The 17296-nt window shown below is 42.2% G+C and overlaps 1 protein-coding gene across 1 annotated transcript; it reads right to left on the bottom strand.

The window, feature by feature from the left end:
• Positions 1–10890: 10890 nt before the first annotated feature.
• Positions 10891–16879, bottom strand: LOC125299469 (sterile alpha motif domain-containing protein 12-like). Its single transcript, XM_048250751.1, has 4 exons — positions 16798–16879; positions 15130–15271; positions 14649–14786; positions 10891–13325 (listed from the first exon to the last, which is right to left on the bottom strand). Exons 2-4 carry the CDS (start codon positions 15248–15250, stop codon positions 13309–13311), a joined length of 276 nt encoding a protein of 91 aa, XP_048106708.1. The 5' UTR covers positions 15251–15271; positions 16798–16879; the 3' UTR covers positions 10891–13308.
• Positions 16880–17296: the final 417 nt, after the last annotated feature.

Genomic DNA, 17296 nt, shown 5'->3' with positions numbered 1-17296 from the left:
CTTGATTTAGTCTCTGAGTGGCAGCTCCTAATACCGAGGAGTCACCACTTTACACCTGAAAACACAATAAAGCCCAAAAGAAACAGGTTTAATTCAGAGCTGCATAGCTTCAGCATGACCACACCGTGACTAAGCTGCCCCAACCCAGCTGTCAGCAGTGACACTGACAACAAACAAAAGAAAACAGCGCCTTCTCAATACGCCTCCTGACGCCATTTAATTTTGAAATAGCGGGCTGCAGTCAAACCATGATGCATCCACTGTCACACGAAGACAAGAAAAGAAGATTTCATTTCACCCAGGCAGACAGGTAGAACACTAAAGTGAAATGGGACGGCATGCAGGCTCCTCTTGACAGACCAAGGGCGAAACAGGTGGGGTAGATGTGGGGCCTGGTCTAATATGGAGGACTGAGGGTTTGGAGATCAGCGGCATTCCCAGACAATGGAGCCTATGAGCTTGAGACTCATCTATGGACAGATGCCTTATAATACAGCAGCAGCAGCAAATAGCTATGTACACAACTCAAAGTTAAAGATTCAGTCCACAAATCTAATGTCTAATGAGAGGAACAAAGTGGCTCGGACCCAGCCATACATAATCCTAGACCAGTGGCCTATCACCACCTACATGTACATCCTGACTCGGCTCGCGCACCCCCACCGTCCAACACATAAAAACGTAACACATTCTATTGATGCATTCTAGACATCATGTTTAATTAGCCGCCCTACGTGATCATGAACAAATAACAAAATCAAAGTGTGCAACTACCTCCTCCAACATTCCTATTTCCATCTTGCGTACACATACCACAGTTTTGGAATCCCTGTCTTAGATGATCGACATGTTACAGTATTTAAGAAGCACATAAGGGACAGGTGCAATTTGACTGGCTGTTGACCACAAATATCAACAATCTATGTTTATGTTTAAGTTTGTGTTTATTCATATAGCAGACACTTTTATCCAAAACCACTTATTATGCCAATTGTATTCTCCCCAGATCAACTCTAGTACTGAATACAAAGAAAATAAAATATATGAACCTCCTCTCTCCCCACTACTCCTCTTCCTCCTCCTCTCTCCTCCTCATCTCCCTCCTCTCTCCTCCTCCTCCTCCTCTCCCCATCCCTCTTTCCTCCTGTCTCCTCCTCCTCCTCTCTCCCCATCCCTCTCTCCTCCTCTTCCTCCTCCTGTCTCCTCCTCATCCTCCTCCGCAAGGTACATTGAGGTTAATGGTGTGTTATTGAATCCACAAGTTTCTACTGGTCTTTCTGAGGTCTACTGGCCTCTTTACCTGAGAATCACAGACTGCTCCTTTATTCAGCATGACGCCAAGCCCCCTACTAAACTTATCTCAGCCGAGAGAGAAACGGTGATCACAACTGGGCAAAATAATATAATCAGACGGTTTAACAGGCGTAACATACGCGTACATAAACACCTCCCCAAGCCCTCAGCAGGCCCCCACAGAGCTAGAATATTCCATGCAGGAAAAACATGATATACTGACGCTGCCATCATGGGGGATCAGCACACCAATTACCTATAAGACCTGAGTGCATGTCACCCTGTCTCTATTAATATCTCACACCCAGGCCGTCCCCCTGGAGCTTGCTGTACAAAATTGATGGCGTATGAAGTGCCGTGGTGAGTAACCCCCATAAAATGTTTATGCAGTGGCACGTGACCGTAGCTACGCTCATGCATTCTGAAATTAGTTGGGGAATGAGAATAATTTGTGAACCGTCGACATGGGTGGGAGGTGGAACAGCGTGGGGGTTGGACGAGAGCCTTGAGAAAATGGACCCCCTCATTAGCCAATGATGGGCTTGTACCGTTACATTTACTTAAGCAAGGTAACATTGGGCTTTGAATGGGCAGTGGTTTCCGCAATCGAAGGTTTTAATTCCAGATTCCAATATAGGAGAAAACTAACTGAGGGCTGTATAAATTCAATGCCTGCCTAACAAAGCGTGTATTACACTACCATGCCTGTGAGTAAAAAGGCTGTTCCCAGAATAAAAAGTCCAGATGTTTGTCCTTTTTTAAAGCATCTTTGGGGCTTTTTTGCCTTTATTCAGATGGGACAGTGAAGAGTGACAGGAAGCAGACAGATGGGGTGGGATCGGGATAAGACAGCAAGACAAGTCCTATTCAAACCTGGGTCCCTGTGGGCACTTGGATCTGAACGTATCCTCCCTGCAGCCATTCAGATGATTGTCCTTTGTGTTCCTTTTTGTCTGGAGCCTTGAAAATAAAATCTAAAATGGCAGTTAGAGAGGTCACACAACTCGATTTTCGCATTGTTACTTTGGCGTGTCACTTTTTATTTTGCATTTGAATAAAAAAAAAAAAGTCTAGTATTTTTTCTACGCACTTCCAAACAGGGCCCAACCACTACTGAGCAGCTCCTGGCCCCAGCGTCTCCCCCCTGCCAGCCCCAGCAGCCGGGGAGAGTACGGCCACCTGCAGACGCTCTCTCTCCCACAATCAGTTTGAATACAGCCAAGATAAATCAGCTGCCAAAGGTCCATTGATGTCAGGGAAATGAATTGCCCTCGCTCAGAGTTTTCAGAGAAAACTAATTTTCTTCACCCCGGTAATAAACTACATGGTCTTTTGGCCTCGCTGGAAGCTTGCCCATCACGGTCCCAGTGCTGTGTAGCCTCATTTGTCTTGACAAATGGATTTATTCAATAACAGGCCGGGGCTCTTTAACCTGGAGATATTGTGCAGACGCCGGTGCATCTCCCTGTGCTTGTGGTGCAAATAAAAGCTGTGGCGCTAGCCTTAGTTGATAGCTTCCTTACATCATTAATTTCTTCCTGTTCTCTCCTTCTCTCTTTTTTTCGCTCTCACACACTCTCTCTCTCTCTCTTTAATTCTCACTCTTTCTTTTTCCCCTTACCTGGAGCGAAGGTTTGACTGACTATGCAGACAACTTGGCAATTACTCCACATTAATCACAGGCAAAAAGCCATCGGGCTGATGTCAGTTGGGAATATGGAGCCCATTCCGAGTGTCTTCTGAGGTAACTTGATTTGCTTCCTGCAATTCAATCAGTTCACAGGATGTCTGCTGCCTAAATCCAATAAAGATTCCTGGAATTCTAATAAACACAAAGAGAAGCAAATAAAACGGATTTTGAGATAAGGACTTTGTGCAATAAGAAATGGTTACATTAAATATTAAATATCATAAATACATTGACTTGGAACACACACACACACACACACACACACACACACACACACGCACGCACAGACATACATACAGACAATCGTATACACACACACACACACACACACACACACACACCACTTTCACAACTCCTGAGTAGTCAACAGACAAGTTAAAAAGCAGACTGTTAATGGTCCAGAGAGAGTATCATAATGACACGTTGTGGTCAGACAGGGTGGACAGTCTTGCGATGCCACTGAATTCACAAGGGGAAGCAGAGCATTTTAGTCAACAAAGGCCTGATTGTGAATTTGTGTGTGTGTGTGTGTGTTTGACATAAATGGAGTGCAGGGAGTTATTATCATAGATGGCTGTAACAGAACACCTCTGATAATACCGCCATATTAATTCAGGGGACAAAATAATGGGAAGCTAATGTTGGAGAGGGTACAGGTGTTGGAATACAAATGTGAAACGTGCACACACACAAGCAGATACACTGTAGAACAGGGGTGGGCAAACTGCGGCCCGCAGGCCGGATCCGGCCCGCCGAGCATTTCATTTAGTTATCAGGCTGCTTGCTATTTTTTTCCTGCGATAGAGACGTTGGTTTAGGTTAGCTTTACTTCAAACTGCTTTTCACTCTCTTTAGATAACGTTTACAATGTCAATGTCAAAACATCATGTTAAATAGAGATAACATCATGTTAAACTAAGTTAACTCTTAGTTATCTCTTTTGCAGCAGATCTAAAGTGAACATTATGCAATCCATTTCATTGGGAACGCGTCTGCACTCATGAGAGGGAGAGAGAGTCGCAGGTTCCAGCTGGCTTGTGATTGTTGATAATTGATATCTCCTTCTTATAAGGGATTCACATGATCACACACACTTCTTTCATGACCATTTTTGGATGAACAAATTTATCCACAGAACAAAGCATTGTAATAATTCAGGCATTAAAAAAAAAAAACACACTGCACCCCAAAACTTATTCAACCAGGTTAATTAAACATAACAATTATTAATTATACTAATAAACAACCACCGTTTTTACTTTTTAATCCCTTTTGCCATTCAGTGACTTGAAAAAACGACACAAACGAAAACGTCATGCAGCCAAAGTGAAGAAGTTAATCCTGACTCGCCTGGGCCTGGAGAATACAGTGGAGTGGAGAGACGGGCCCTTGGCAGGCACAGCCTCCACCCGGAGCCCTCTGTATCACTTCCCGGGCCTGTTTCCACTGTTTATTCTCCCCTAATCCAAAGATGGATGCGGCCCATGGCCTGCCGCTTACTCATTTCTCTGTCAGAAAAGGCATCGATCCCTTTTCTTCCAGTCGCCGCTATGAATAAATTACAAGACAGTGACAAACAGCAGCTGGCCCCCACTGTGGGTGGATGCTCAGGCTGGCAGCAGTAGGGGGGAGAGGGGGGAGAGAGAGAGAGAGAGAGAGAGAGAGAGAGAGAGAGAGAGAGAGAGAGAGAGAGAGATCTGGGTCTGCGGCCATGCACACTGTCTACTGCCATTTGTGGAATGCAAACGCAGCAAACAAGGCAGAGACAGTCAGGAGGCAAAAGGATGAGAGAGTGAGGTGGGAGAGAGAGGAGAGGAAGAATGCAGGAAAGAGAGGAGTGCTAGGAGAGAGTGAGGTGGGAGAGGGGGGAAGGCAGGGAAAGGAGAGGAGAGGAGGAGAGAGTGAGGTGGGAGAGAGAGGAGAGGAAGAATGCAGGAAAGAGAGGAGTGCTAGGAGAGAGTGAGGTGGGAGAGAGAGGAGAGGAAGAATGCAGGAAAGAGAGGAGTGCTAGGAGAGAGTGAGGTGGGAGAGAGAGGAGAGGAAGAATGCAGGAAAGAGAGGAGTGCTAGGAGAGAGTGAGGTGGGAGAGAGAGGAGAGGAAGAATGCAGGAAAGAGAGGAGTGCTAGGAGAGAGTGAGGTGGGAGAGAGAGGAGAGGAAGAATGCAGGAAAGAGAGGAGTGCTAGGAGAGAGTGAGGTGGGAGAGAGAGGAGAGGAAGAATGCAGGAAAGAGAGGAGTGCTAGGAGAGAGAGGAGAGGAAGAATGCAGGAAAGAGAGGAGTGCTAGGAGAGAGTGAGGTGGGAGAGAGAGGAGAGGAAGAATGCAGGAAAGAGAGGAGTGCTAGGAGAGAGTGAGGTGGGAGAGAGAGGAGAGGAAGAATGCAGGAAAGAGAGGAGTGCTAGGAGAGAGTGCAAAGAAAAGGAGAGAGAGGAGAGGAAGAGGTAGGCAGGGGAAAGAGAGAGAGATAAGGAAAAGGAGAGAGAGGAGAGGTAGAGGTAGGCAGGGGAAAGAGATAGAGATAAGGAAAAGGAGAGAGAGGAGAGGGAGGTGGGCAGAGAGAGATAGGGAAAGGAGAGAGAGGAAAAGGAGAGAGAGGAGAGGCAGGGGAAAGAGATAGAGATAAGGAAAAGGAGAGAGAGGAGAGGTAGAGGTAGGCAGGGGAAAGAGAGAGAGATAAGAAGCAGAGAGAAAGAGAGAGAGAGAACACAATTAATTAATAGAGAGGGTGGTGCAGATATGCTGAAGCTAATTTCTCACTAGCACCACCTCAGAAAAGGATTCAATGGGAACGACACAATCACAATGTAGAGTTTTTTCCTCCTTGTTTTCTTGCTTTCTGAGAGACCGATGATTGTTTCATTATTTCGGGACCCTGTCAGCACTGTCTTGCCGCCGAGTAACTCAACGTTCAATGTAGGCACTAATATCATCAGGCTACTAATGCATTTGGCCAGGACCAGCTCCACCAATCAGATCTGATTAACACAAAGACCCCCAAAAGAACACAGACAGTGAGAGGAAGAGAGAGGCGAACGCAAAGCAATTACCACTGACATGGCTTCATCACAAATTGAAACTTCGGAGGTTGCTGTGGAGCATCTGGCTACAGCGTCCGTGCCATCTGGGGTCCAGGTGCCTACACTGGCCCAGGTCATGTCCTGTTCCCACTCCATCTCTCTCTCCCACTTCCTGTCACTCTTTACTGTCTTCTATCAATAAAAGGCAAATAGTCCCCCCAAAATATACAGTATACTTCCAAATTGACACTTTTACAGTATCAATTATTATAGATGAAGATCGTAGGTGATGTTTGGGATATCAGTGATCCCATCTGTGTTCACTGCAATCACCAGCAAAAGAAGATGTTAACACGTAACTTAAACCAGAACCTGAAATGGCCTCAACATCTTCACCTCTCCATCATGATGGTATCAGTCAGGGAAACAGTGTGTTTGGTGGAGAAGACTGCGAGAGAAAGGCTGCGTGGCAGGAGCACACTGTCAACAGCCATTACACCATTTGTCAACCAAAGAGGAAAAAAGAATTCTCACAGCTTCCTGCTCCCTGTAAATATACTGAGAAACTTGTAATGACTGCAGTTCTGGTGCAATCTCAGCGACTAACAGGGTTGAAATATCTCTGTCTGAGCCACACTTTTGAACCAATGGGCAATGGATAATGAATCATCAAAGTGTATGGTCATTCTGTCCATTTAGGTTCTGTTTGGATCCACATGAACATCAAACAGGTGGTCATGCAGAGGAACAGGGCATCTTTGCTCAGACAGACACTCCCTGCCCACTGCCTCTCTCATCAGGACCACATCTCCTCGTGTTCTATTACATCGTACTTCTCAATCTGCCTCAAACTGATGTGGATGTTAAGATTCCAAATAGGAGCGTCTGAAATGGACTGAGAGTGAAGTGACCGCCCTCGGGTCAATAAATAATGAATACACCCCTTGACTGGACTGATGGATTAATTTATGGGTCCATAAAACCTTGTCTTGTCTTGACAAACTGGCTAAAAAAATGAGTGTCTGAATCAAGCATTCATGCTCCTCTGCTTAAGCTAAGCCCACTATTTGGCTACAGTAAGTTATTTTATTAAATAAGCTACTCCAAAGATAACCAAGTTTTGACATTGTATCCTTGCAAGTTATGCTTGCATAATCACTAATGACAAATGATCAATACATTTGAGTTCATGGCTATGGCAGAACTTTTACAACACCCTTCCCACTAGAAACAACAAGGTAGACTAATGAATCAGTCTCTGTATCAACCTGCATGCCAAGCCGAGTGAACCCTGACTCCCTGTGGTGTCTGCACCCTGACAAGCAAACAAACAGACCTGAAACCTGAGCAAATACGGAACATAAAACAGGGAGGTGGAGCCGGGGTCGGCGAGTCGCTCTGCTTCTGAGAGATATGGGCTTTATCGGTGATGTAAGTGAAGTGCTCTCTCCGGGATCCACTTCCCATATCATTGCTGAATGCAAGGTCTCTTAACCTTGTTTATCCTCTCTGTGGAATAACCCATCATTAACTGTTAACCAGCGCTCCCATTTTATTAAACACAGCACCACTCCATGTCGAGATTTAGTTTCTATCTCTGCTTTTTTCTCCTTCTTTTGTTTCCGTCGTCGGGCTGAAGGAGGGCTCCGCTAACCTTTGGAGTATTCACAGGCCTCCTTCTGTCAGCTATGATTTAGTGCCTCCCCCTGAGGTATATTTACATTAAATGTGAGTCAGCGCTTTCCCCTCTCCCTTTCCTGATGCACTGTGGCCCTGAAAGGCAGAAATCAAATGCCACGCATCTCGGAGGAGGGATATTAATCAACGGCCCTAATTTGGTGTAACCCCCTGGGACCCCAGAGCCACGGGCTCAGCACTTACTTCTCCTCGCTCGCAGAGGACGGGGAGCTGGACTGGAGGGGGAGAAAGAAAAAAAAATGCGTCCACAGTCTGGACGCAGGGAGCAGTGCAGTGCAGCGCAGCGTGTCCTGCTGGCAGGACAAGGCGTGGCTCTGAGAAAATGAGGCTTTAAAACAGCATCCTATGCCGCCTGGCCTGGTTTGGGTGGCTATACTAGGATACCCTGTTGCCTTATTAGTGCAAGGTGGAGTTCTAAAAGATGCTATGAGAACAGGTGTGCTGTGAGCTTTTAGCGATGCCAAATGTATAGAAAACATGCTATGTATACTGTATGGTCATGAGATGTTGTTATTGTGCTTCTATACCGTATCTGCTGTCACCTATTATAACAGTTTCTTTAGCCATATTGCGAATGTTAGCTTAATTTAATTTAAACATGAGACATTACAAATAGGAAACAGTATAATACATTCATATTTTATTTAGGATACAGCAATTACTATCATTTGTGTTTGACTATAATTGTAATATTAGTCTTGTTAATATACAAATACAAAACATAGTTATGCATGAACATTAAACATATTACATAGATAAAATGTACAGTAGGCCTACTTCTATGCATAAGGTTAGTAACATTTCATACTCTTGTACATGGGCCTGTTGCATCCCTGAGAGTCTGCAAAGGTCATCAGGTCACACACCATGGGCACTAATTTGTTTCCATAGCGTGCAGTGCACACAGCCACTAAGCAATGAGAATCACACAGTGGGACCAGGCTGTGATACCATATCTGTCTATTTATGGCACATTGATGCAGAAATCAGTTTTGTGATTTGAAACGTTTTCTTTCATATTGAGAGAAACATGATGGATGTTGACTTTAAATGAGAGTCATCAATGATTTTTAGAAGTTTTATGGAAAGGGTATCAGTTTAAATACATTCATGAACAGAGACCTTCCTCGTCTGTGTGTGTGTGGTGGTGTTGCGTTGTAAATTAGCAAAATGTTCTGCCCAGCTTATTAAATTAGCATTACTTTGTGCCTGTTGCTATTAATGCTTTGCTTTGCGCATTCCATGTCAACCAAATTAGAACCCCATTTGTTTTACAGGCACATCACTGTACAAATAACAGGTCTCTTGGCAGCGTAATACATGCAGAATCCTCTATCTAATGAATAAACATTACCGTCATCACAGACCTCACTTTCCAGTAGAGGTTACATTATTCATACTTTTCTGACATGTAAACAATGTGAGTTTTCTTCCCTATTTAAGTGTGTTGGCCAGGTAGCCTAATCACCATGAGAGGGCTTCTGAAATGTGAGGTTTCCGTGAGGTGCTGTGCAGAACCAGCACGACAGGATCATGGGCCAAACCCCACCGCCAGAGAGAGGATTGCTTCAAGCGGAAAGGATTTAAAACATAAACAGATTTAGTGCTTGCATTTCTTTTTGTTTATGCTCTGCTTTCCTTTGAACTAGGCTCAGATTCTCTCCATACTGATTTGGTACAGCGTGCTACTTGCCCTGCTCTGCTACGATGCACATATCTTTTCATTTCTTTGGCTTTTTTTTTTATATATATTTATCAAAACAAGAAGGGGTCAATCTGATTATCATGAGACAATTCTACAAACAACGATTTGAATAAATAAAGAACAACATAAATGAACAGCTAGGTTAAACCATAACATTGAAGACTCTCTAGAGAAAACAAATGAACTTGTATTGCATTGTGTAAATGCTAGTATGCATTACCATAGCGTATTTGGTCAACTCCAAACATGCAAACGCCTGTTGTAGAGTCTTGTGGTAAAGAGTCTTGGGGTGCTTTTTTGACTTGAGCATTAGATTTGATAAGCTGGTCAATTCTGTGGTTCGTGCCTCATTATATGATGTATAATTGCAGCAGTGCAGAATTTCTGTTGCCCAAAAGACTGAGAGAAGGAAGTCCATACTTTCATATCGTCCAGACTGGACCATTTAAGACACTATACTGGACCATTTTAAGACACTATTCATTAGCCAAGCATCACTTACAAGTGGTCCAAAATGTTGCAGCTAGACTACAAATTAAGACCAAGATGAAACTACACCTATTTTAGCTGTACTAGTGGCTCCCAGTGAGATTGTAGACAGATTTTAAGATTTACCGGTAAGTGTTGTTTGATAATGCTGTGAATGAGTGTGCTCCTACATTGTCCAGACCAGTGGCGGACCGTCAGGGCCTTCAAGGCCTTCTCTGAAGGCCTAACTATTTTCAAACGAATGAAAAATAATAGTGTCTTTTTATTTGCAACATTTTAACAAATATATGTATTTTATCCTTCAATATGTCAGCTATCCATTAAATAACTTGTTTGTAATCACTGCAAATGTTTTGTATTTTATGTTTTTTATTTTTCCTCTTTAACATTATGAATAAACAAAGTTTTTGCATTATTACGTCCAGTTTCAGACATGGTTCAAAAATGACCCACATTCATTTCGTATGGTATTTTATAGATATTTGTGTGTTCCTTTCCTATATTTATTGAAAGTAATTTATTTTATCATTCAATATTGCTTGTATATATCAAGATAAAGATTTTTGATTGCTACATATAGTTATTTTTACTTTTCCTGTCTTATTTTCTGAACAAACATAGCTTTTCTATTACTACATCAAGTTTCTGTGTGTGGGCGAAAAATACCCATGCATTCAGCTTTGTTTTGTTTTCCTGTGTGTTCCTTGCACATATAGGTCAGTTTATTACTTTTAGTGTCATTGGTAGCTGATCAGATCTCTTCCTTTTCTCTTGACCATCATGTCTGATATCACATTGTGACTGTGGTTTCTTTGTCCCACATCTTTTCATATCCATATACTGTAGCTCAGGAGAAGGCTGGGGAGAGGAGAGAGAGAGCAGGGGAGAGGAGAGAGAGAGAAACAGTGGAGAGGAGAGAGAGAGAAACAGAGGAGAGGAGAGAGAGAGCAGGGGAGAAGAGAGAGAAGCGGAGCTATATTCCATATAGCTCAGGAGGTCAGACGTGCCCTTCATGCATGCGCTTCTTCATATGTGTCATGAGAATACTTCACCTAGTTCCATTTTGAACATCCATAGTACAGTAACTCCACCGATACAATCAGGATGCTGATCAGTTAAACTGCTATTGGTATTGAGGGGTGACAACGTGCAGTGCTCCAGGGAACCATGCATGAGCCATATTTATGTTCTCTGCATAGATGTGTAGACATACTAATGAAAGCAGGGATAGAGATGGCCCATGGGTCCATAGTGCTCTTGTCCAATGTACTGGATGCACTTGATGCATACAGTATACTAACTGCACAATACCCTGATAATAAGCTGGGCAAAGAGCTTGTCATGCCACACAGGATAAGCAGTGTGGAGGTCACTTCCTTCTTCCAAACACATATAGGCTGAATCCCAAGACCCCCTAAGTTGTGAACCCTCAAAAACAGAACTGACATGAATCATTGATTTGACATGAAATCATGAATTTCACGTTTGGCCTGATGGCAGTTAAGTCTTTGAGGGTTCAGGGCTGAGGGAGGGATATTGAGATTCACCCATTACTCACAATTGAAATATGTAGAAAAGGGAAACCAAACAGAGCCACAAAAGGGCATCAGAGAGGAAGGACAAGTGAAGAGGAGCTAGAGCTGCACAGAAACCCAGAATACTAAAAGTTGGAAGCTGTGTTTCCAATGCACTAAAGCTGTGTACAAGGGCAAACATGTAATGGTAATTTGCAAGTGTCATGTAGTGCTGAAATGGCCATTTATTGTACCCATGTGTTTTACTTAATCAGCTTTAGTTAATTTGGACACATTCACCACAGTTCTCTATACTTCAGATATAGTATATTTCAATACATGTGATTGGTTATTAGTGATGTCATGTGTGATAAAGTGAGATATGATAGATAAAATATGTGTATTTCACATATTTCAACTATAGTATGTGTTGTTATTTTGTTTAAAACAATTACAACCTAATACTTTTATCAAAGTAATTGTTTTAATATATCTTGTTTTTGCTTCTAATCAAAAGTGCACACAGGGGTCACATTTGACATATGTCTGTAAACTTGATTTAGTAATAGAAAAAAATATATTTGTAATTATTTGAAGTAATCAAAAGGATTTTTACTGAACAACTGCAAAATGAACTGCAATATTCAATGATACATACATTATTTCACTAGATATAGCAAAGGAATACGCAGCCTAGTATGAAAAACCATAGGAAATGAATGCGGGTCATTTTTGACCCATGTCTGAAAACTGGACGAAGTTTTTCAGACCAAGGACCACTTAATCAATTAAAAAAAAGCCTCACGGACCACCTAGCTAAAGAAAATAAAGTAGACCTACTTCAAAAGTAAATTACACAATAGCCCTCCTACTCACTGAACCACTTTGATTGTATTTGCACCTTGCTTATTGTGTCAGAGAAAGGAAAAAGTGATTTGTAATAATCAAAAACAAGATATTACATTTATATCTGGAATATTGACTGATGAAATAAATAAATTCCTAAAATATTGCAAATATAAACACATGTATGCATGAATTACCATAGGAAATTAATGCAGGTCATTTTTGACCCATGTTACGCATTAAAGGGGTAGTAATACATAAACGACTTTTTCTAAAAAATAAAGAATGGAAAAATGAAAATAAAGATATGTAATGGTTAAAAACAAGTTAATTGAGGAATTCATGGAATACTGCATGATGAAATAAATGTATCGCAAAAATATTCAACATTTGAAGTCATCCGGGTCACTTTTGACCCAGGTTATGCATTAAAGGTTAATATGACCTTGTTATTTTGTCTTTATTCATGCCTTTATTCATTTTATATGTTTATTTTTAATACGCTTTATATATTTCCTTTGCAGTGTTTTTAATTCTTATTCCTTTATTTATAAATATGTTTATTGTCCATTTTCCAACTGGAAAGCACTTTGGCTTAACTGTAACATTGTGCTATTAATTAAATGACTGACCTTGAAAATAGACCTACATAGGAGATGGTCTTAGGTACTTAGACCTGAGATCCAGTGCAGCCATTTTGATTTTGTTATCAGGTCTTCTGAGGGTATGCCACTGTTAGACCTGAATTACAGTACTGCATGCACAGGATTCAACTGCTTCATTTAGCCAATCTAATCATTACTTGGTGATACTTTAGTGGCCCTTTTTTGGCTTCTCACTCTAAAAACCTTTTGACATGATACACATTTTTGAGGCTTTATGAGGCTTCTTTTGTGGTGGTGCCTAAAACGGTGCCATGACCAGTGTAGTGTTGTCCGTTCTGGTCCACCACCCTGCACAGGAGGAAGGATGCTCCATGTCCAGTCCATCTTCAGCAGAGATGTCGAGCGCATCCACATCCTGTAGTCCACACACATCCCCCCACAGTGCGTTTGGTCATGATGAGAAACATTCTGTGGAGCAGAGACAGAGCACTTCTTCAGTTTGCACACGCAACCCTCATCCACCACAACAGCCACCCGCAACACAGTGAGTCTGGCACCCTACTACCAATTTCCTCCACATGTTCTCAGTCACTATACATTTCCCTGCCTCTCCACTAAAGGGCTTCTGTGTTAAGTCAGCAAGGGCAATCAGAGTCTGGGACCGGCCCTGCTTTACAATTGCTTTATGTTATTTTGTTTTCTTTTGTGGGGCTTTTCTGGCACCCCTATAACAATAAAATGGAATATCAGAGTGTGTTCTGTTTGGTTGGCATAGCAATTTGTTTTGGAGGACAGGCATGTCTGGTCGGGTCGAGGAAGGTGGAGAGTCAAGGTGTTTGTCTGGCAGCCTGACTGGCTGATGGGATTCAGTTATGACTCAACCAATAACCTGCCCCTGGCTCTCCATTTTCCATTTCACAACATTGAACAACACAACACTTAGATCCTGCATGGGCACCAAACAACACAGTCCGCAAATGATAATTGATCTGTCTGTCCACACCTCTAGTTTTCAATATGAGCTGCCTCTTGAGGACTGTTGCTATATATATTCAGTATGACCTGAATAACCCATTCTGTGTATAAGCTGAATAACAAACACATAAAGATGCCCAGTGATGCCATTGTGTTATAATCCATAACCATGTCAAAACACAGCCATGTTTATTTTTTGTACGTACATGTTCATAAACACATATATTTTGTGATGGTGTATGTAATAATAAAAAAACATTGCCAGGCTTACATATACCTTGCCTGGCAATTCTACACACTGTTCCCTCTCTATTTACAAACAGATATTAGTGTGTGTTGAAGAGAAGGTTGAGTACAAGCTAAATAGAAGGGCTACATTTGAAAGCCATTGAGGGTGAGGGCTATGCATGAAAAGAATTGATAATAATGCCGTGACTAGGAGGTAAAGGCTTGCAAGAAGTCTCTCTCTTTCTATTTGTTTTACATTAACCAGCCTAATACCTCCCATCTCAGTTTCCATTGTCCATTTTTGCATATTATATAAGCAGATCCAAACATAATTTTGGAGGGATTCCAGGTTTTAATTAACTCTGTTTAACATAGAGTGGTACGATAGTTCCTGTGATAAACTTAAGCAATAAGCCCTGAGAGACTGTAGGTTGACTGATTTGAGAACAGCTAAGGGGCGTTGTTAGGCATGACACGATGCTGGTTTAACGGCATCAAACGTGATTCAGCCAATCATAATCAAGGACTGGAACTATCCGTTTTAGAAATTGCAACCAGTTGCAGTGACTGGATTTGGATGTGCCTTACCAGAGAAGATGTCATTGAGGTTCTCCAGTTCCTCTTGGACCCTGAGAAGCAGGAGATCCTGTAGAATCTTCTGCTGCGACTCCGGTTCTATGCCCAGCCGGTCAAGCTGGTGCTTGCTCATCCTCAGAAGAGCCCGACCTGCCAGGAGAGTCGCAGGCGGTGAGACTCAGAACATAAACTCCCAAGAGACCTCAGTGAGCCGGTCTCACACTAGCCCAGGGACATTCAGCAGCATTCTTGACAAACATTTTCTCATGGAACATAATAATCATCATAATAATAATAATAATAGTAAAATGCAGTCTGAAGAGAGAATTCAATGTACAGGAAACATATGCTGTCTCAGTTGTTGATCGATTGTTTGCCACTTAAACATATCTTAAGCTATGTTAGAGATAAGATGTGTAAAAGCAAAGGAAGGGGCATCCTATTGATTTGGTGATATGGCAAACTGTGAGTGATCAGAAGTGCATGGTGCTACCTGAGATGGCATGGTTGAGCACTGCCCGCTGCAGAGCGGTCTGCTCACCCCGATACTGCTTCTTCACCCAGTTGTAAACTTCCTCCACTGTCCAGTATGACACTCTTTTGGATGAGCCCATGAGGAACTTCTGAGAAGTGACCTTAATGCAAACAAGAGAGGGTGATTTTGAGTTATTATTATTATTACTACAATTATGATTATGAACCACCCTTGACAATAATAGCATTAATTTGTGAAATGAAGTGGAATTTGTGCATGCATGTGTGTGTGTGTGAATGAGAATCTGTCAGTAGGCTAAACCACATGAACAGGTGTCTGGTGAGGTTTCCAAGTGCACATTTAATGAAAAGACTGAGCTTAATGGTTTACCGCTGTCCAAAGGGAACACTTAGACCAGGAACAATGCACTGCTGGGCTTTAACATGATTATGGGAGATGGGAAAGCTTCAGCTGTCAAATCAAATCACTTATCTAATAATAATAATCACAAATCATGTTTTACTTCTCCTTGGAGTCTTAAAGGAGCTTAATAAGTATAAGTATAAGTATATACACTCTTTTGATCCCGTGAGGGAAATTTGGTCTCTGCATTTATCCCAATCCGTGAATTAGTGAAACACACTCAGCACACAGTGAACACACAGTGAGGTGAAGCACACACTAATCCCGGCGCAGTGAGCTGCCTGCGACAACAGTGGCGCTCGGGGAGCAGTGAGCAGTCTAATCAAAGAAAAGCTGCACATTTAAACAATGTTGGTTCCTTTCAGAAACATTAAATATTCATGGCAGAGTGACAGAATCATGCCATGGAACTCTATAATGAAAACGGTGCAGTGAGGTAGACATAAGCTTCAGTTATCCCTCATTGTAAAGGCAAACCATCATAGTGTATTTTATGGTGCCCATTTGTATTGCAAGCCAATTATATACTTCATCAAACACAGGTGTGAACATTGGACCTATTTGTATTCATTTGGAAAAGGTAGTAAACATATGGTATATGGTATGGCCTTTATAATGGGAGGAAGTATTTTGGTCAACAACTACTGACATGTTTGCAATAGTTCTACCGATACAAACGTACCACCTAGCGACCCATTTGATAATTACAGCGTGAAGTTTTTGACGAATGTTGACAACAGACCCAAAATATTTCCACTCCTCCACTCAGAAGAAAAAAATGGACACAACCTGTCATTACAGTTTATATCAACCCCTGTTAACACACTTAACGAGGCAGCTTACACTTTGAGAAGTGACCGTTACTTCGATTGCATCTCTGGATCAGGGACAGGGAGAATGCAATAACATGAAAGAGGATAGCCTACGGACGGACGCATTGCATTCCATGGAAAGAAAGTATGGCATGCAAGTAGAATTCTGCCGTTAATGCCTGTTTAACTATGCGCTACGGATCCAACAAACCACACGTGACTGCTATGTTAACAGCCAGAAGAAGAATATCGTTTGGTTTTGGTAGATGTTTATCAATGTCCTCTTCAGAACAAATTAGTAACACATGTCAAGTCAAGTCAGCCTAATTTCACATTTCTACTCCTTTTCCCACTAGTAAACTACGCGATTCCTATAAATTCAGTAAAGTAAATTTGAAGCAAATTTTAGAGTGGGCTACAGTTTTAAACAAAGATAAGGCTGGATCCTTACCTGTCCCGACCTCTTCTGTGAGGCCACACCCGCGTTCCGCTGGCCATCTGCGCACACCTAGGGAGGAGCACCACGTTGACGCAACGCTGCAATTATTTGTCATACTGTAAGTGACTCACCTAGTTTGCTTATCCCATAGATTTTCTTTAGCTGGTGTTTTACTGGTTAGGCTAATCATACACTGTCGTAATAGCCTGTTATTGAGGGTTAGGCTTCGGGCAAGTAGCCAACAGAAATAAACAACCGAATAAACCAGCCCAGTAAGAAACCCTACATCCTCAAGAATTACCAAAAGGGTTGAATTAACGAATGATGATGTGCTCACTGATGAGTTTGTAAAATGTTAGCGTGACTTGGCTACTGTAAAGCAAGGCCTTTCAAAACATTTTTTTAAAACTGCACTGGTCTAAGCAAGCTCACACATTAAGCCTTTGGCAAACAAGACATACAGTCTCACATTTTGTGACAGCAGAAATGCCTGATTATCATTCTCTGAACC

The sequence above is a fragment of the Alosa alosa genome, chromosome 8 (assembly GCF_017589495.1).
Source record: "Alosa alosa isolate M-15738 ecotype Scorff River chromosome 8, AALO_Geno_1.1, whole genome shotgun sequence".
NCBI classification, from domain to species: domain Eukaryota; kingdom Metazoa; phylum Chordata; class Actinopteri; order Clupeiformes; family Clupeidae; genus Alosa; species Alosa alosa.
This window is presented reverse-complemented; position numbering and strand designations above follow the sequence as displayed.